We start from the raw sequence: 20,892 nt of genomic DNA on the forward strand, positions 1-20,892 counted from the left end.
TTTCCCAATTTTGCGTCTGGTTTGGGGCCTTTGCAGTCTTGTGTGAATTTTAGAATCAAGTTGTTGGTTTCTCTGAGTTCAGCTGGGATCGTATTGAATCTGTAGCTTAAGTTGGGGGACGTCTTGGACTGAGTTGCCGTCACAAAACACCCAAGACTGAACCATTTGTAAAGGAGAGAAATGAGTCTCCTCGGTTCTGGAGGCAGGTAGATCCAGTATCAGTGCTGCCAGATTCTCCTGAGGCTTGTTCTCTGCTTTCAAGATGGCGCCCCTCCATGTGCTGTTTTGCTATTTTTAAATTTTTCATTTGTGTGTGTGTGTGTGTGTGTGTGTGTGTGTGTGTGTGTGTGTGGTGTGGATGTGTGTACACATGCCCGTGTGTGCAAGGGCAGACACCAGAGACCCCTGCACCTCCACTCTCCGCCATCCTGCTCTGAGACAAGGGCCTTCACTGAACCTGGAGCTGTGCTGACATCCAAGTCCCACTGAGTCCTCCCTCCACCCCCACGGCGCCGAGGTCACAGGTGTGCACAGCTGCATCCGGCCTTTCATGCGGGTGTGGGGATTCAGGTGCTCCTACCCACCGAGCGCTCTCTCCGGCCCCCGTTTTACTATTTTTGATGCGGTTATGAATGGACTTGGATCTCTGTTGGCTGTGTCCCTTTTTAAAAGAGACAGGATAATTTTGGAGTTTATTCATTGGTTTGGGGGAGGGGGTCCATGTGTGCCGGTGCACATGCGGCCGATAGAGGACACCTTGCGGGAGTGGGTTCTCCTCTGTCATGTGAGTCCTAGGGATCCAACTCTGGTTGTCAGGCTTGTGACAAGCCTTTATTTACCCCCTGAGCCATATTACTCATGGCTAAGGTAGCAAATTAGTCACACAGGTCCCTGCCCCTCCTACACTTGGGGCTGCTGCTTTTCTGTGTAGGTGATGCCTAGAGAAGGAGGGGACATCTGTGAGATAAGCCAATCCTCCCTGGTGGAGTAAGTGGACTGGGATCCTCCTTCCTGGCGTGGGGGCAGAATTAGGAGAAATAGATGGGCCTTGTCCCAAGACTTCATCAGTTGTGAGTCATGGTCAGTTACAAATCAGAGGTGAGCCACCCTCAAGGGCCTCCCAGATTCATGGGGAGAGACATAGAATGGCCCTACGTGACCTGTGGACAGAGTGCCGTCTCAAGGATAGCATTTGCCTGGCCACATGGGATCTAGCAGCAGCATCACTTGAACTTGTGTTTGTGGAGAGGGTGAGATTGTAGTCTTGCGGGGGAAGGGCAGGCTCCCCGGCAGGCAGGGGGAAGGTCTGCAGAAGCTTACAGGCGGGGTAGGCACAGTGTGCCGGCAGATTTTAATGGCTCAAAATTTCTCATAAATTGAAGTTTGCAGACCTGGGCATAAGTGGATCACACCTGGAGTCCCAGTTCTCAGTAGCCAGCCTGCACTACCAAATGAGACCCTGTCTCAAAGAAGAAATGAATGAATTAATCATTTAGTTTAAAAGGTTTGCTCACTCGAAGAGGCCTTCCCTGGATTAAGTCATTCTATTTCATTATCATTGTCTTGGGTGTTGGCTTTCTCTGCCTCTGTGGGCGCAGGCACATTTACATGTGAGCACGTATAAGTCACTGTCATGTGGAGTCTTCTTAACCACTAAGAGGAAGTTGGGAAAGTGGCGCTGTGCCTGAAGGGTATCAGCCAGTTCTGGGCTCTGGCAGGGGAGCTGACCTGTCATCCTGCTGCTTCCTGAGGTGTTGGTGACCCTCTGCCCTGCTTTCCAGCTGCAGCCGGGTCACTCTCTCACCAAATGTGGAACTGGGGAGACACACGCAGTTGCTCCTTGCTGACTGGTTCCACTGTGTGTGACCCACTTGACGTGGGGGCTAACGAGGAGAATGTGGTCTAATGAGTCTCTGGGTTGAAAATGGCTTCAAGAACGGAGACAGTAGGTTAGGGGTGGCGGCACACACCTTTAATCTCAGCCATTGAGGGGGCAGAGGGGACAGTAGCTTGGAGTAATGGTCGCTGTCTGTACTTCCAGCAGTTTAGGAGGCTGAAACAGAAGGTCAGGAGTTCCAGCCTGTCTCAAAAACAAAAACCAAACTAACAAAAAAAGCTGCATCAGCTAATTGCATCTCCGGGTGGGTGGGGCTAGCTGTGCTGCGGCGGGCCTGGGGTTAGATGCACAGGTGCCACTCAGAGAGGAGACTGTTGCATCCAATCTCTGCAAAACACAGAGTAAGCGTGGGTACGGAAGGGAGCCCCGAATGGGCTGCATAAATGGATAAGGAGCAGAAAAGCCCCGGTACCACCACGGGACACGGCCTGAGACGCCACAGCTCTCTGGAAGGCTCTGGGGTAACCTCCACCTCCACCTCCACCTCAAAGGGAAGCCAGCTGTCTCGAGACCAACCTGGGGAGATCACACGGGTCTGGAGGTGGGAGCTTTATCCCAAACTGGACATGCGTGCCTGACCTCAGGCTCCTGGGCTCTCTCAGTATTGCATCTGAGTACTGGGTATCTGCAAAGTACTGGCAGCCCAGCTCTAGCCACAGCCCATTACAGTTGGCACTCAGAGAGCATTCGTGCCAACTCCAGCCTGAACCTAGAGGGGTCAGGAGGGGCCCCCTGTCAGCACCTTGGCAGTGTCTGCGAAGGCCGGAGGACAATAGGCCTTCCTCTTTGGAGAAGCTTCCCATGCCTTTAGACAGATATGTCTACAACTGTTCACACAAACAGACCTGTATGTGAGGACCTAGCTCTGTAGGCACAGCTCCCTAAGGCTTCCTTCTGAGAGATGATGAGTCCTGCCCTGAGGTCACCTTGTCGGCTCCCTCACTGATCCCGAGTAGAGTGAGAAGCTCACAGGCAGCGCTGACCATCCTCCGCCGGGGCGGTGGCAGTCACCCGGCGCCGCTCTGCGTCCTAGGCTGAGGAAGGAAGAGCCCGGAAGGGTTAGGAAACCTGGATGTCCCCCTCCTGACCAGCTGTGTCGCTTATTTAGAAGAGTGGACTGGACATAAATTGCATGGCAGAACAACTGAGGAGGGCCCTGCCGTGACCTCATGGTGCCCTTTCTGGAACTGTGAGAGAACAGGCTTGTCCCCCTTACAGACCAGTGTGCTGAACAGCTCTGGCCAGACCCTCTCAAACCTTGTTCCTGCCGCCACGAGGCAGACACTCCGTGCAGAAGCGCAGATCCTTCTGCATCCAACAAATCAAGAGGTTAAAGATGGTGCCTGTTAGTGGAGGTCATTTACCACAGAACAGAGGGGACTTCTGTCCCTCTCCCAGCATGCATCTCAAGTGCCAGCTTCTTGTCCCTTCTATGCCCAGAAGCTTCGGCTGTGGGCTAGAGTCGAAGCATCAGTGTAAACTTGGCTTTCACAAGGTGACGTGGCTGTGACCGCAGGAAGCCCACGGCAGGTCCGCAGGGGAAGGTAGGGTTGTGTTCCTGAGGGAGAGCAGAGGGGAGCCCCGCAGGCTCAGGGAGGTCATTGCACTGGGGCCCCATCCAGCTCGACTGCCATGGTGGATGGCCCAAATCTCTGTTCTCAGGTGTCTCCTTGATGTGCTTGCTAGTGACTCAGAGCAGGACTTTGTCCTGTGCCCTCACACTGTCCCATTGGCCTCTGTGGGGGATACCCACCGCCGCAGAGCTACCGTTGGCTCTGGGTCAGACCTCTGGGGTCCCCGGTGCCGTGGCCTCTCACACTTGAAGGCCCCTGCCCAGCTGGGCTATGAATAGCTGCATTGTGCCTCCGCCTGACCTGCCGCTGGGGCCACCGTTCTTCAGGCTGGTGGAATCCAGAGCTGTCGGCCTGCCAATTCCAGTTGTTTGACTTCATACTTCAAGGCCAAGTCCTTTCAGGAAAGTTTTCTATGCACCCCCCCCCCACACACACACACCTCCCCTGCTTAGAAAAATAGAGGTGCAGTTGATCGGCATTGCGGGTTTTGAATCTGTCATTCTTTCCAAAGAGTAATGTTAACAGCATCCATTCATTTACACTCTGTCTCCCTCCCTCTCTCGTCCGTCCCCTACTGCCCCTCCCCCGTCCACCAGCAGCAGGAAGATGTGGCGCATTTTGGGGTTGGGGTGCAGAACAGACGCTTGGCTTTGTCTGGGGCCTGTGGAGGAAGGTATCCTCCCCCACGAATCCATGGGAAAGCCCCGGGACCTTGTGGGCTGTGCTGCGGCTCGATGTCTTTATTGCCCGTGATGTCGTAGAAGCCTGGCTCTGTTAACAACACATCCGTGCATGAATATGCCCACCCCGCCCAGTGGTTTGGAGGCCATGCCATGCTGCCTTCTGGATGTGGCCGTAAGGCTTTTGAGGATGGGTATAGGAAGGGCATGGTCAGGGGAGGCTTTCTCCTAACCCAGACACAAGAACTCTGCCAATCCAAAACTCCCAGCCAAGGTCTAGTTTTGGTATTGGTCATGGTGAGTGACCCCAGTCAGCCCAGAGGCAACTACTCTGCAGCCCCATTAGGGGACTTGGTTTCCTTGCTTGAAACATCCATAGCCCCCCCACACACACACACACACACCACCACCACCAATACCTGCCTCTGTCCAGGGACTAAACTCATGTCCCCAAGGCAGGAGCTTCAGGAGGCCTGGCATTCATCTATCCCCCAGCCCCACAGAGCGCTGGACACTGCGTGAAGAGACAGTAGGAGGTCCCATGCCCAGCGCTGTCACTTCAGGCTCTGTATCTGAGAGAAGGTATGGCCCTTCCGGAACATGTGTCCTTTTCGGAAAGGCAAAGAGCGTCACAGAGCCAGCTAATAGAGGGGCAGGGTACATTCCCAGCCCTGGCTGGGCTCGGCAAGGCAAGGCAAGGCAAGGGGCTGGCTAGGTAGACAGCCTCTGGCTTCCTTGCAGGAAGTAGGCTCCTTGCCCTAGACAGAAAAGGTCTGAGGTCATCGTTTTTTTGTTTGTTTTCTCTAAGATTTTTCCACCAGCCCCAAACCCAGGAAATCTTGTTTCTGCGTCTCTGTGTAGGGAGCACAGACAGAGGCAGAGTGGTCCTCCCAAGTAGTTGGGGAGGAGTTTGCAGAATAGAGGGTACCTAAGTGCTGCTTGGGGGTCCGGGTGTGTCAACATGGGCAGTTGGGGTCCAAGAGAGAATTGAAATATTGGCATGCATGACACTTACGGGGGGGGGGGGGACCCATAAATACATCTTGAGTGTTTTGTGGGAATAATTGAAAAGTTACGGCCCAGCCTCGTGCATGGTGAGGTGTCTGTAGGTGCCGCAAAGCTGGAGCTCATTTGCTGGTATAAGCTGGGGACTCTATTAACTACCCCCCAGGGGGAGAGACCCGGAGGGCATGGCTTCTACTCCAGCTGTCCTTCTGATCTGTGCTGTCCCCAGACTCTTCTGTAAGCTCCAGGCTCTAAACAGCACAGGAAGCTATCTGGTCTGTGGACTGTGGCTTACAGAGAAGAGGACTTGCTCGAGACGCAGGAGCAGCTGGTGTGGTACGGGCACCTTTCCGGTTCCTGCCTCTGCTTGCTCTGGGTTCATCTTCTCTTGGTTTCTTTTCTTCTTCTTCTTCTTCTTCTTCTTCTTCTTCTTCTTCTTCTTCTTCTTCTTCTTCTTCTTCTTCTTCTTCTTCTTCCTTCTCTCTCTCTCTCTCTCTCTTTCTCTCTCTCTCTCTCTCTCTCTCTCTCTTTCTCTCTCTCCCTCCCTCTCTCTCTCTCCCTCCCTCCTCCCCTCTCTCTCCCCCTCCCTCCTTGTCCCTTCCTCCCTCCCTCCCTTTCTTCCTTCATGTGTATGTGTGTTTGTGAATGGGCATGCACAGGCCAGAGGTTCCCCCATCTCTTTCCACCTTATTCTCACTGAACCCGAAACGTGCTGTTTGGCTAGGATCTGCCTGTCTCCATCCTCCAACAGTGGAGTGCAGCCATGCCCTGCATTTTCTCACGGGTCCTAGGGATTCAAACTCAGGCTGTGCTTGCACAGCAAGCGTTTTTACTCATTGGGCCGTCTCTACAGCCTTCTACTTTCTCTTATTTAAATTTGGGGGAGGGAATTTCATACATGAGTACCGTATTTACATCATTTCCACCCCTTTCCGCCTCCATTTCCTCCCACCATCTCCCTTTCCTTTTCAAACTCATGACCTCTTTTTCTATAGTTATTTTTGTTACACTCACACACAGTCACTTAGTGTTGCTCTTCTGTATGTGTTTAGGGCTGACCACTTGGGATTGGATAGCCCATCAGGGGGGCTCATCCCGGCGGGGGGAGGGGTGGGCAGGGGTGACTGATCCTTCTTTTCTGAACCATTGATTGCCTGTAGCTCTTCATCTAGGCGTAGGGCCTTGTGAAGCTTCCCTCACCAGCCAACTGGTGCTGTCATTATGCAGGTCCAGTGTAGGTAACTATATTGTGGGTACGGCTTCGCTGCCATCTCTAGAAGACACTATCTAGCAGTAGCTGTTCTGGTCCTCCAGCTCTTACAGTCTTTCCGCCCGCTCTTCCGTGATGTTCCCTGAGTCTCAGGTATAGGGGCTGCATTGAGATGTATCAGTTGAGTCTGGGCATGCAATGGTCGCCTATTCTCTGCATTTTGACCCTGGTGGCTCTCTGTAATAGTCTCCGTCTGCTGCAAAAGGAAGCTTCCTTGATGAGGGGTGAGAGCTACAGTTCCCTGTGGGCAGAAGGATGAGCATTTAGAATACATTCAGGAAGTACACAGGTTTAAGACAAAGGCAGAAGTAGGTTGTTCTCTTCTAGGTCTATGACCTCTCCAGCAACAACTAGTTTAATAGGTTTACAGTTTCTCCGGGTGTCACCTCCGCCATTGACTCGAGACTCTCCATTCTTCTGTCTAAGGGGCCCTCAGTGCTATAGCTTCCCTCTTCACCCTGATCAGCTGCCTCCCACTTTGATACTGGCATGAATTTTTGTCTGCGTCCACGGGGGTTCCACCGAACACCTAAACCAGTTCTGATCTTGGGCTAATAGCCCTTCCCAAGAATCCCTGGAGGCAATTAGACACTAGGGTTTCCCCTCTGAGGAACTTCATTTAGGGACAATTTAAGACAACCCCAGGTGTGTGCTTCCCCCCCCCCACCTCCACCCGAAACAAACACATTTATAGAGGAGAATAAGCAAATTAAATGAGTCAGGAAGTAAAGTGGGCAGGGAGCGGAAACAAGCCCTGTGGGATGTTAACCCCACAGCAGAAAGCCTCAGAGGCTAGTGTGCTCGGGACCCGACCTGACACAGAGCAGGCCCAGAGTGGATGAGAGATGGCGCGACCATTCCTCACCTAGGAAGAGCTAGAACGGGAGGTGCCCCTGGGCCTGCTTCCCAGGGATCACCCCCAAGTCACCCTAACGAAGGTGTCCCATTCCCCTTGTCACCCAGCCCCCAACAAGCCTTGCTCATCCTCGTAGTTCAGCAGGGCTGATCCCTAATGCACCAAACTGAAAGCTAACGAGGGGCTTCCCTTGTGAGACCCATGGAGGGGAGCTGCAGAGGGGGATAAGCGGAAGCTAATCTCCGGGGCCTTCTCCAAACTCAGGAAAAAGCTCAACCTAGAATCTCCAGCCTGTTGTCACCAACCCCTCGTGCAGTCTCCCCCCCTACCCCCCACCCCGGCACCCTTCTGAGGGTCACAGAGTCCCGCTGCTGCCACCATCCACTCACGGCAAGCAGCGGGTGACAGGAGGAGATCTCAGCCTCCTTTGGCCTGGCCTCTGGCTTCCTAGGCACAGTGGGATGGCAGGCAGGCCTTTGAGGGAGGGGCAAAGCTACATTGAGTAAATGCTCCTCGGAGCGGCTCAGCCTCCTGGTCAGGGACGAAAACTGGAGAAAACAAGATTCTGTCCAGGAGCCGTCCAGGCAGCCCGCCAGGAGCCCAGGCAGCTTGGACAGGGTCCCCCATGGACACAATTGGCCCAGTGTGGGGCACACCACCTCAGGCGGGCTGGCTTCCCAGCCCAAGCTGAATGGCCCCTCACCCTACTGCTCTGCTGATTTACGAGCTGACTTTTCTGGCCTGTGATTAAGGAGGTGGTTTAGTTAGCTTTTCGGGGAGCCCGGTACAGGAGGTGTTAAGTAAATATGGGTAGGATGCTGGCCTCCTCCCTGGTCCCTCTGGGGTTGTTTCAATTTTCTCATCTGTACAGAGGCATGAAGGTAAACTGCACTGGTCTGCCCAGCCTCCCATGTGTCCAGGAGAGTAGCTAGGGAAGGGAATAGAGGGCACCCTTCCTATTCAGGTGCTCACCTAGGGGTGGCAGAGAGGCTCATGTGCCCAAGGGCTGGCTCTGACCTCTCGGGTACAGTCTTCTTCAACAGTATCTGCCCTCTCTTGGCCTAAGGTTCCTCACTTGGAAGCTAGGGGGCTGCACCATAGAGACCCTGTCAGGTTTGGGGGCTTGATAGATTTTTCCCTCTGGTTATTTCCAGCATCAGGGCTAGTCTGGGACCCGTGTCCCCCCATGCTGGCTCTTTGACCTGAAGCCTCTAAAGCTCTAAAGTTCTCAACCTGTGGGTCTCAACCCCTTGGGTCACAAATCAGATATTTTCACATTGGGTACTTGATCTATGTCCGCCTTGAGGTTACCTGGCCTGGCCCTGTCTGCAACAATTGGATGTGGTCTGCAGAGCACATGGCATCTGTTGTACCCAGGCAAGTATTTGCCCTCAGGGCCAGCACTAGCCAGTCTTGTTCCTCCCGTGGTTGTCAAGCCACAGGTTCAGAAGGGACTGCCCTGGTCCTGGTTGAGGCTAAAGAATAAACTTGCTAAGTGTGGTAGCACATGCCTTGACGCCTAGTACCCAGGAGGCAGAGGCAGGCAGATCTCTGTGAGTTTGAGGCCAGCCTGGTCTACATAGTAAGCTCTAGGCCAAGGCTACATAGTGAGACCCTGTCTCAAATCGTCGTCGTTGTCGTCGTCGTCATCATCACCATCATCACCATCTCCATCATCATCATCATCATCATCATCATCATCATCATCACTTGTAGCTAGAGTTTTTCTCTCTGGGTCCCGCCAAGCCCCAGCAGTTCCTTAGCCCACTTAGAAAGTAAACATACAAATGCTTATATTATTTAAACTGCTTGGCCATTAGCTCAGGCCTACCATTGTCTAGCTCTTACTCTTATACTAAGCCCATTTCTGTTAATATATATATCGCCACATGTTCCGTGGCTTTACCTGCTGCCTCTACACGATGCTCCCTGGATGGCAGGCTGGCGTCTCCTCCTCTCCGCCTTCCTGTTCTCTCAATTCTCCTCTCTGCTAGTCCTGCCTATACTTCCTGCCTGGCTACTGGCCAATCAGTGTTTTATTTATCAATCAATCATCCATAGCTATCACTCTGCAGCCTGATACTGGTTCTGGGGAGAAGTGGCAGTGTAGAATAGAATCACTGTTGTCCTCATCGTGTGCTTTCCTAAGCCACCTCCAAGCAGCTTAAGTGTGCCTTCACCATGGCCTCACTGGGACAATTGTTAATTTCCCAATCTTTGTAACTGTGGCCCTGTAATATTTAACTCTTGTCTACTCATCCTGACTCCTCTTCAGAGTTGTGTAGTATCCTACCAAGCAGATACACCACACTGGACTTGCTTTCCTGCAGGGGAGTACTCTCTTTACTGTGGACTGCAGGGCACAGCTGCTCTAAACATCCTTGGAATTCCTTAGAGCGTTTGTCTTTTAATTCAGCAAGGATTTACCGAGAACTTGCCACAGACCAAACTCCATGTTGCTTTAGAATTAACTCTTAGCAGAAATACCCAGGCCTTCCATGGATCCGCATACTCAGGCCAGTGTCTCTCCATCAGAGATGCTGGTGTATCTGGAATGAGCAGGGTGAGCCCTCCTGCCCCTGGATAGGGTGGAGTCACAGGCAGTCTGTCCTCCTATCTAGTGCTGGCTCAGCCTATCACTCATAGGCATCCTTAGTTATTGATGCGCTGTATTAATGCGCTTCAGAGGGGCAGCCCGCTCAGGGTGGGGTTTGACCGAGGCTTTTGGAGCATGCTGTTGCCGATATTGCCTAGTGGCTCCTGTGGCCTGTGTCCCCCTCGGGTACTCTCGGCACCTGGATTCCCGGTTTAATACTCGTCAGTGAGCAGGTGTGATAGAGGCAGAGGCTGCTCCACCAGAAGTCCTTGGAGAGCCACGAGGTCAGGAAGCCAGTTGCTAAGCTCAGGTCACACTTGCATGGAGCAGGAACTCCCAGGGAGCGGCCTGCTCACCAGCAGCAAACACTCTGAAGGAGGGGGGTGCTCACTGGGAGCAGAGAGATCAGGACAGAGGTTCCAACCCTGCCCTCCTGGTACTCTGGGCAAGTTGTTTTCAGGAGTATCAGTCCCCTCTCCCAGGGTGCCAAGCCCTGGTAACCTCTCTTTGGCCTGCTAACAGGATCCCTGGCTCAGTCACCGAGGTCTTCCCATGGCACTAGGTCCTCAAGTGACAGGATTCAGTGATGCCAGCCAGCTGCAAGACCAGCAAGGATGCCCCTTCTCCATGCCTTTGCGATCCTGGCACCCTGTGGAGACTCGGAGCTTTGGGGTATAGCCTCAGGAAGCCAGCTTGAGAGGGCAGAGTGGCTTTTCTGAGAGGCCCTGATCACTCAGGGACTCAGCTGTTGCATTCGGCAAGGCGTGGGACCAACTTGTTTAAATCCAAACACACATACCAGGTGCTTACCATGTTTTCATCAAAACATGAACAGCTGTTAGAGGTTCCTCTGTCCCAAGCCAGCTGCCAGCCCCTGCCTTTGCCGGCCTCCAAGTGACCGTTGTCCATCACCTGACAGCTCAGCCCTGGATCCCCATGGGATCTAGACCAGGCTACATATGTTTCCAAACCAACCTCTCTTTTTGGTTTTTTGAGACAGGGTTTTTCTGTGTAGCTTTGTGCCTTTCCTGGAACTTACTCTGTAGCCCAGGCTGGCCTCAAACTAACAGAGATCCGCCTGCCTCTGCCTCCCGAGTGCTGGGATTAAAGGCATGCGCCACCACCGCCCGGCCAAACCAACCTCTCAACACCAGCTCTGTGACCCTGGGCAGGCCACTTACCCTTTCTGAACCTTGGTTTGTCAGCTGTGAGATGGGGCAGTAGTGCCTCCTCCCCTAACTGCTGTGAAGACAGAGGAGCTATTTGGGGCAAGTCCTCTTACCAGGTCCCGGACGTACAAGGTGGCCGGGATAGACTTTCAAAATGACTTTGTGAACAGCACTTCTCATTGGCTTGGGGACCCAAGAGGTATTAGTTGCTGCCCTTTCTGTCTTAGGGGAAATCCAGAGTCCCTTGTTACCTCTCTCCTGGCATAGCTACACAGGTCTTTGCAGGACCTGAGTATCTGCTGCCAGGGACTTACTTAGAAACCGCATCGCGCCCTTGTGACCCTTAGCCCCTGGTGTGACCAGCCTACAGCTGCATGGTTCCGTTGAGAGCCCCTTAAGGAAAATGCTTTCCGCTGAAATATGTTGGCCTCAAGACCTGGCTACAAGTCTTGTAGCTGGTCCAGTGTGAGTTCCCAAAAGGCTTGGAAGCTATCCCTGCCCACTCTGGCCGGAGCCCGCTAAGGGACAACAGGCAGCAGAGGCACTTTGGAGCAGCCACCCAGTACAGCAGGCCTTCATCAGTCTTCGACCTGGGATCAAGCTCCAGCTTTGGGCCCCAGCGTCTATTCTCTCCATCCAGCACGTCCACCGAGGTCCAGCACTTGCAGTGGGCACACCTCGTCCCAGCCATTTCATCCCCCTGCAGCCTCGGGAGGGGCTCTTCTCAGCTCACTTCCACAGACCAAGAGAGAAGGCTCTGGATGTCCATTTGTCCAAGGACTCGCGGGTGTCAAAGCCAGCCTTCTAGGATCTCCTGTGTCCCTGAGAAGGCAGATCACTGACGGCAGGGCAGGGCCATGACTGATACCATGCAGTTTAGAAGGATGAAAGGTGCTCAGTGTGAGTGCCAGGGACACAGAGTGGGTACCTAAGAAAGGAGGCCAGGACTGGGAAGGCTTCAAGGAAAACTGCCTGCTGGACATGGCGTGTTCCCTGGGGATTGAGTCTCAGCCCAAGTTTTACATGGGTAGGTTGGAAATGCACTTGAGTGAAGGGTGTCCGGCGCACGAGTGAGAATTAGGGACAGGTGGAGGTGGGACAAACAGGAGCCACTTGCCTTGTCTCCTTGTGTGGCTGCCCACAGCCTCTGTCCACTCTTGGGTCTACCAAAGTGCTCACGAAGCCGGATTGTAGCGTCTAGTTTTTGTTTAGTTTGTTTTGGGTTTTTGAGACAAGATCTCATGAAATAACAGCCTTGGCTGGCCTGGAACTCACTGTGTCAACCAGGCTGGCCTCAAACACAAAGAGATCTATCTACCTGCTTCTGCCTCCCAAGTGCTGGGATTAAAGGTGTATGCCATCATACCTGGCTGGCTTTTAGTTTTGAAGGGCTCTGTAGTTACCAACCAGAAACTCTAAAGATCTTCAGTAGACATACAAATTGAGGACACCTCCTTCATACTCCAGCCATGGCCAGGGACTTCAAGGAGGTCTCCTAGGAGACCACCATCACACCAACAGCTGGTTCCTGCTCTGCCCACACTCACCATATGCTGCCATCTGTGGGATTTGGGAACCTTACCGGAAGCTGTCCGCTGTGTGGAGTAGGTTCAGGTGGCTCCATGGGCTGGGTCCTTGTCGAGAGGTGGTCATCAGTTGAACTAAGTCATGACTAGGCCAGGCCACAGGGTGATCCCAGGCAGTAGGTAACATTGTCCTTTGCAAAATCCCTGCCCGTTTTCTGCTGCCAGCTGCCTGCTCTATCCAGCGCGTCAGGTCTGACTTTGGTTTCTAGTCCTATTGACTCTAAGTTGCTCTTGGTGGCCCTTCCTAGAGGCTTCCAGACCTCCATCTTGTCAGCTTTTGTGAGCTATGGGCTCTCTTCACCTCATGGTCAAAGCTGCAAACACTTTTCAGCTGAGATTTGGTCTGAAGGTAGAAGGCGGGAGAGGTCCCTGCCACAGACATCGAGGGCGAGCCAGAGGTCACCAAACTCAATAGCAACTCCCAGAGGGGCCACTCAGAGGAGCCTTGATCTAGATTAGGTTGAAATGTTGCCAACCCAGAGCCATCACGGCTGGGGCTCTGGGCTGTCCCCAGCCCCTGAGCTCTTGTTCCTTGTCCCTGGAGACACTGGCCACACTTGCGTGGGGTGCTAGACAGAGCTCACGGGGGGGGGGGGGGGGGGTCTGCAGGGTCCTCACCCACACAGGTGGAGGACCTAATGACCTAGAGTGCAGCTCACACGGTGACTGACGAGTCATCTCCCCACACACAACCCAGGGCTCTGAGTGTCACATCACAGGGTCAGCGGTAACGAAGAAAAGGGTACCTCTGGGTCTGGGTTAAGGGGAATCTAAGACACCAGCACGCTTGGCTCCCACAAAAGCTGGAAAAATGGGGCTGGGAGACCTGCCTTCTCTGACTATAAATCCAAGTTGTTCTGAAGGCCATAAGGGACACCCCTCCACTAGACACACCAGGGCTTCCTGCTGTCTACCTGTCAGCTCAGAAATCACTCACAAGTTTCCTAGTGCCCAGTGGGGCAGGCAAGAGGCCAGGATGTCACATACCTGATGAACAGCCAGCACCCTGGCCTGAGTCTGTGGCTCTTGAAAATGTGCGAGACCTCTGGTAATACCTTTCCCTGCCTCAGTTTACCCACCAGGGCTCAGTGCCCTTGTAACTGGCCTGACAAGCACCACCTCCTGCTAGGGGAGACGTCTGATCTCTCCCAGTTGGAGAGCTTGGGGTGGGCTCTGGGTCCCTGAGGCTTTGTCTGTCTCAGGGGAGTTTGGTTAGATCAGCCCTGCCCCACCATAGATAGGTCTTCAGCTGTCGATGGGTCTGAGACCACCAGGGACTCCCAGGAAGCCATGGGGCTAGAACAGACAACATGCCCCGCTCCTGTCTCTGGGCTGCGCGCCCAGCCTCCAGCATAGGCTGCCCACATGCAGGAAGGGTGTGTCTCAGTTGGGGACACAGGTCCCCATCCCACCCTTAGCCCTGCTGACATTCTGACGGGTTTTTGCCCTGGTGGAGGTGGAGTGAGAACAGCCAGCTGGAGCCCCGGGAGGGGGATGGGAACGGGAGCTCATCTGGACAGTGTTGGGAGACGGGGCTCCTCACCACTGCCCAAGGGGCTGGCTGGGAGCCCCGCCCTCCTCCTCAGCCCCATCTCTTCCTGGAGAAGCGCAGGTGTTGGGGCTTGGGCTGGTTGGCCCTCCAAGTGTACAGCATTTTCAGTTGAACTGCACTTCTGCTAGGGGTGTCCGTGGAAGGGATGCTCCCACTTCAGAGCCAAAATGGCAGAGCATCGGGCAGCACGCTGGGCCAGACCCCAGCCACATTTTTGCTCTGTTGGGCTGCCAAGAGATGGAACATTTTGGTCACCTGTGTTGACTAGGACTCTGACTGCAAGAGAGGTACCCGCCATAGATGTCTCCACTCCCTTCAGTGGTCACGGAGCCACAGCCCTAACGTAGTGATTTGAATGAGAATGGCCCCCACAGGCTCATATATTTGAACATTTGGTTTCCCAGTTGATGGACTGTTTAGGAAGGATTAGGAGGTGTGGCCTTTTTGTTGGAGGAGGTGTGTCACTGGGGGTGGGGTTTGAGGTGTCCAAAGCCCATGCCAGGCCAGTCTCTCTGTTCTTTTCCTCCATCTTGCTGGTAAGATAGATGTAGGCTTCCAGCTACTGCTTCCACACCATGTCTGCACGCCTGCCGCCATACTTCCCACCAGGATGATCTGTTGTATACCGGGTGTTGGCGTAGGTTCACACAGGTCCCCAGAGTCGAGAGACAGAGGCTGCAGGGGTGATTCGTCTCTAAGACTGGTCCACCGTAGCTTAGCAAAGACCCCTTTTACTGTTCTCCAGTTTACGCCCTTCAGCAAGTTCATCTTCACACCCCAACACCTCTCGTGCAAGCTTCCCCCAGGGAGGGTGCCAAGTGCAGAGTAACTGACGCCGGAGAATCCCTGCCGTGTCCCGGGTTCTTCAACCAAACTTGCGGAGGCTTTGCACCGTCAGCCAGACTCCGAGACAAGATTCACGTGGAGGGTAACAAGAGAAACACGAGGTGGATTAAGGCGAGGTGCTAGCACTCTGGAGCCGACCAGGTGGAGCTCTGTGGGAATTCTCCCACAGTGATCATGGGCTAACCTTCTGAAACTATAAGGAAGCCCCCAATTAAATGCTTTTAAAAAAAAAAAAAAGTTATGCCCATTGGTATAATTATTATCTCCATGGGTGTCGGGTCCCCTGGGAACTGGAATTATAGCTGTGAGCTGTCATGTGGGTGCTGGGAATTTAACCTGGGTCCTCTGGAAGAGGAGTCAGGGCTCTTAACCACTGAGCCATCTCTCCAGCCCCAAAATGCTTTCTTTTATATGCTGCTTGGTCATGGTGTCTCTACAGCCTCTACAGTAACCAAGACACCTCAGTAGGGGCCTCAGGAAGACTCTTCCAGGCCTGCCATTGGCCAGCCTCTCTTGTTGGAGCTTGGAGCTGGGTGATGGCCCTCATCCTTGACGTGTGGCCAACCTTCAGACTGCTCCAGGCCAATGAAGAATCCTGATGAAGCCTTGTCCATGGTGGCTTCAGCTGATGTCAGGTAGAGACAGGGCTGGAGATACAGGCTTTGGGCCGAGGGTTGCAAGGGTACAAGAGCAATCGCCAGTGCCTGAGGTTGGAGGTACCATGAACTTAGGTACCAGGCAGGCCCAGCCCTCCAAGGGCTGTGACAGGAATAAATCCCTTTTATGTCTCCCAGCCACCAGGCCTTAAGTGCAGTGGACACCAGAGAGGCCTCAGCTGAATGAGGACATGGGCTCCATGGGAAGGATGTCCACATAAGTATGTTCATAATCAGTATTCATAACCCAGTGTTTCCCCAAGGGACAGGGCAGGAACACCCAACTGTGGGCACACTTTCAGCACCCACCTCCAGAACCTAGGACCAGTGCTATGTAACAGAAAACAGAGGAAGAGGAACATTTGCCTGAGAATTATGTCCAATGCAGACCACCCAGGTACACTCCTGGGAGATCACTGACCCTCAGGTACCGACCAGCAGCCAAGCACAGGCCAGGGTTTGGCTACTGGCTGGGTTTAAGGTGACCTGGCCTCTTGCCTGCTCCTCTGGAGCCCAGGGAACTGTGTCTTGACCATGTGTGTTCTGAGCCAGCAGGTAGACAGCAGGAAGCCTTTGAATACATGCCCAGTAGAGAGGTGTCCCCTATGGGCTTCCAGAACAGCTTGCATTTATAGACCAGAGGAGGTAGGTCTCCCAGCCCCATCCTCCTGGCCTTCGTGGGAGCCAGTCTCTGGTTTCCAGGCTCCCGGCTTCCGGGTAGTTCAGATTCCTTCCCCACCCACATTCAGATGTAAAAATGCCCTTTGCATCTGGCCCCATGAAGTGATACCCTCTGTCCTCCAGCTGCGTCACTGTGGCCTAAAGTTGGCATCGCCACCCCATGCCAGTTCCCAGGTCACTGAATGCTCTGTCCCTGGGCAGCCCCAGGACCTAGCCTCAGCCACCAGGGGCAGCCCGCCCAACTGGTCCAAAGCAGTGGACAAGAATGCATGCCCCCCCCTGGTCATGAGAACCCTGCCCTGCCTCTTGGGGAGCAGGTCGTGACTGGCAGAGAGCAGGAGCGAACCCCCTGGCAGCGCTGCCCCTGAGGAGGCCCTCGACGGGCTCCTGACATCTGTGTGCCCAGGAGGTGGAGGTAGCGGGAGGGAGGCTGTCCTTGCTGGACTTCTTTGCTTGGGTCCCTGTGCCATTTTCCTCCACTGGGTACAAAGCCCATCCCTGTGAAGCTGGCCCGTGGGCTGCATGCACAGAACCGCCTTGTGTCTGCCCTTCCCCAGCCCTTCCCTGCACTCAGCTCCTGGGGCATGTGGGGGAGGAATAGCTAATGACAGGCAGCACCCCGCCTCCCAAGCCCTTTGTTCATTCACTGGGTGACAGCTACTTCCTGGGTGATGCTGAGGGCCAACCCTGCTCGGGGGGGACAAGAGGGTGAGCAACTCGGCCCCTCCTCTAGGAAGCACACGCAGCACCATCGCTGGCAGGTGGAGAAGCAGGGTGTTGTCCGGTCACAGCGGGACAGGGGACAAGCTCTGTATGCTCAGAGAGCGCCACACTCTATAGACAGTGAGGGTCAGAGGTAGCGTATGGGAGTGTAGTCTTGAAGGCCATGTAGGAGTTCCCATAGAGCGAATTTCAAGAGCATTCTAGGCCTGGTCATGGTGGTGTTCGCCTTTGAGGAAGAGGCAGACGGACCTCTGAGTTTGAGGCCAGCCTGGTCTACAGAGTGAGTTCCAGTACAGCCAGGGCTACACAGAGAAACCCTGTCTCGGGGGGGGGGGGGGGCGGGGGGAAGAGGTTGAGCATTCTAAAGAAAGGCAGTGGTTAACAGTTGATGCAGGAGGATTGCTCTAAGTTTGAAGGCAGCCTGTGAGACCATCTCAAGAAGGAAGGGAGGAAGGGTGGATTGAAGAATTCTGAAACTTAGCATGGACGATGGCCTATATGTGTGGGGGAATGTCTGAGGCTGGTGGCTGTCGTGTGGAGGGAGGGGGACGAGATGGAACTCTGCTGAGGGTCTGGGCTGCGGGCATTTAAGACACTCAGCAGTCTATTCAAGGGAGAGGCCGGAGCAGGTGAGCATCCTGGGACATCCCTGGCTGCAGGAGAGAGGGAAGGAGGCCAGACTGAAGAGAACCCAGTGGATCCAGTGGAGGGGCAGGGGCAAGCTGGAAGGAACCAGTCTGGCCTGGCCAGAAAATACCCCCTTTCCCTTGTGAGGAATCCACCAGAGGGCAGGATGGCAGCCATGCTGGTGGAGGCTGACCCGATCTTGCAGCTTCTGTGAGACCCACCGGGGACTGCTGTGCAGGGAGAGAGGAGGGCCTCTCCCAGGTAAGCCCTTAAGCTCCAGATTCCAGACAGTCGTCCCCAGGTGAGCCAGATGGCTGGCAAAGCTGCTTCTGCCCCAGTTCTAGACAGGTTCTGAGGGCCGGGGCTAGCTGCTGCAGAGAGACGTCCTGCGTCATCCCCAGCACAAGGGTGGAAGCTGAGCTCAGGCCTTGGACCCTTTCACGAACTCCCTGACCTTCTGGCTACCCATCATACCCTCAAATCCTGGCTGTTTCCTTTCCTTCTCTGCACAGCCTCCACCCCCCAGCCCCACCCCCGCCCGTGAACACGGAGCTAGGCTCTTCTTATCGCCCTTCCCTGTGGAGAGAGGCTCCTCTGGTCCCTTCTAGTCCAGGGCCTTGGCAGCTGCAGGAAAACCCCTTCCCTCCAGGATGTGACCTCCAAGCTAGTGTTCTAGAATTGTCAGAATCTAATATCTGAAAAGGACACCGTGGGTTTTAGCTATTCTCAGGCAACTGAACCACTTCCTTCAGGCTGGGTGGAGACTCGAGGGTGCAATAACAGACTACTGCAGGATGTTGCAGTTCCGAGGACGTGTGAGTCAGGCCTAGGGTAATCCCAGCAGCATGTCCCTTAGTAGCGAGTGGGAGGTTTGCAGAGGCTAGCCCTCCTCCTGCCACACCCTACTTGACTGCTTAGCAGCACGAAGCCATGAAGCCCGGGGACAGTGGGAAGGAAGGGGCTTTCTGGTGGCCAAGATGAGACTCTGGCTCACTTCCCTGGCAAGGCTGCCTGCCCATGGTGCCTGGGATGAGGCCCACACGTCTTCAGAGGACTGTGAAGATGAGCCCACCCGGGCCCTCCCCACCCTTGCTGTCTGCTTAGAGTCCATTCTGAATTCAAGATTCAACCACATTGAGTGCCCAGGCTTCTGCACCAGGTCAGTGTCCAGCCAGACTGCAAGCGCGGCCAGATAAATGGGTGAAGGCTTAGGCGAGGTCCTAGTCCTCAGCATCCCAGTCAGAGAATGGCTTTGCCAGGAGCCCCTGGCATCTCTATGAGGCAGCAGGGGCCTCCAAGAACTGGGCAGTGCACGGCACCCCAGAGCATCAGGGAAGGGAAGAATTCTGATTGGCAATACCCCTAACCGTTCCCAGAAAGCACATGTACCAGACCAGCACCCCAATTTACCAATCAGGGTGCTCTTCCCGGGTGATTCTTCTGCCAGATGCAGAAGGGAGCCAAGGCTAGCGGTTACTCTGGAGTGGAGTGGCAGACAGGAGTGTGTGTGTGTGTGCCCTAGAGAGACGGCAGAGGAGGGCACAGGGGGAGCCACAGCCCTGGCTGCCTCACAGGGCAGACAGCATGGAGGTTCCTTCGGGGTAAAGCCAGGCCCATGCGACATGCTGGGAGGCAGGTTCACCGTGGCCAGCTGGCAGTGGCTTCAGGAGGCCATTGTCGGGTCTCTGGCTGCTAAGGTTTGAGTGTGGTTTGTCCCCCAAGGGCTTGTGTGATGGAGGCTTGGTACCCAGTGTGACCATGTGGGACCATGGTGGGACCTTGAATGACTTGGGGTCTTGGGGACGCTCACTGAGTTACTGTTTTCAGGAGGGGTCGGGGGTGGTTCTTGCAGGCACTGAGAGGAAGAAGCACCTGCTTAGTAGTGAGTTTTTAAAGCTTAAGCCTGACCCCTGAATACTCTCTTGTACCACACTCCCTCCATGACACTGTCCTTCCGTTCTCCATGAGGCCTGGGCGAGGGACTCAGGTGGGATTTTCAGTCTCTAAAACATGGACCTACACAGACGTCTTTTCTTTATGATGTTACCTGGGCTCTAGTACACAGTAATAACAAACGTGGACCGTCCGCCTCCAGACTAAGCTGCAATCCTGTCTTCCAGGCCTGCCGATGAGCATCATCCAGAAGTGAAGGCTGACGGGTACGTGGACAACCTTGCGGAGGCTGTGGACCTGCTGCTGCAGCACGTGGGCAAGTGACAGGCCTTCCGGAGCCGTGGACAAGTGCACCACCCTGTGCCCACACTTCTTCCCACTGCTGTGCCCCCCTCCCCCACGCTTCCAGGCCCCAGGCTACCCAAAGCTCTGCCCGCCCTGCCCTCTGCCCGCTGCTGGCATGGGCAGGTGCAGGCAGTTCTGGGATGCTTGTCCCTCGGCCAGAGCCAGCCCTCCCCTTCCTCAACGTCCCTCTACTAGTTGCCTGTCAGCATTCCTCCCTCCCCAGCCTCTGGGCAGAGGATTGTTCCCTACCTGTATGGCCTGCTCACCTCCCTGGCCCATGTCGTGTTTACATTAGTGACCTCCAGGAAGGTAAAAGCAAGAGACCTGTCAGGCCTCCAGAAAATGAAACCCTCAGACATGGGCTGGAAGGTCCCCCTGAGTCCCTGAATTCCTTCAGTCACCATTGGCACATGGTCTTTTGATTGGCACCATCCAGTTGGATGAGGCATGTTGACTCCTCTTTGAACTCTCTGATGTGAGTGAGGAGCCTGCAGAAAACTCAGGGGCCTGCCCTGCACAATGCGGGAAGCCCAAGCTGAGCCAGCCTGCCCACCACTCACAGCTCTACCTGGCCCCAGTCAGAGCGCCTGATGAGCAGTCTGCCCCCTCCCCCTTCCCTCAGCAAACCATGCCAGCCCACTGTTCTTCCTGTCCCCATGAGTTACCCAGACACAGGCTGGGGAGCTCTCAGGAAACTGAAGATACCCTCCCACAGAGCAGAAGTGTCCACCTCTACAGCAAGGCTGCGACACAGAAAGTACCTTGGAGTTGGGATGGACAGACTTGAATGTGCTGGAGTTAGGGTGGACAGACTTGAATGTTCTGGAGTTGGGATGGACAGACTTGAATGGGCTGGAGTTGGGATGGACAGACTTGAATTGGCTGTGCCCAGTACACAGCACAAATTATGGTTCAATAAACATGACCTCAACAGTC

General features: G+C 54.6%; 1 protein-coding gene across 1 annotated transcript in view; it reads left to right on the plus strand.

The window, feature by feature from the left end:
• Lhpp (phospholysine phosphohistidine inorganic pyrophosphate phosphatase) overlaps nt 1-20,892 on the plus strand; it is a 100,073-nt gene extending 79,181 nt beyond the window's left edge. Inside the window, exon 7 of the mRNA XM_006976954.4 lies at nt 19,839-20,892. Coding sequence (XP_006977016.1) covers nt 19,839-19,935 — 97 coding nt within the window. The 3' untranslated portion in view covers nt 19,936-20,892. The remainder of the gene's footprint in view (nt 1-19,838) is intronic.

This window comes from Peromyscus maniculatus, chromosome 1 (genome assembly GCF_049852395.1).
Source record: "Peromyscus maniculatus bairdii isolate BWxNUB_F1_BW_parent chromosome 1, HU_Pman_BW_mat_3.1, whole genome shotgun sequence".
NCBI classification, from domain to species: Eukaryota; Metazoa; Chordata; class Mammalia; order Rodentia; family Cricetidae; genus Peromyscus; species Peromyscus maniculatus.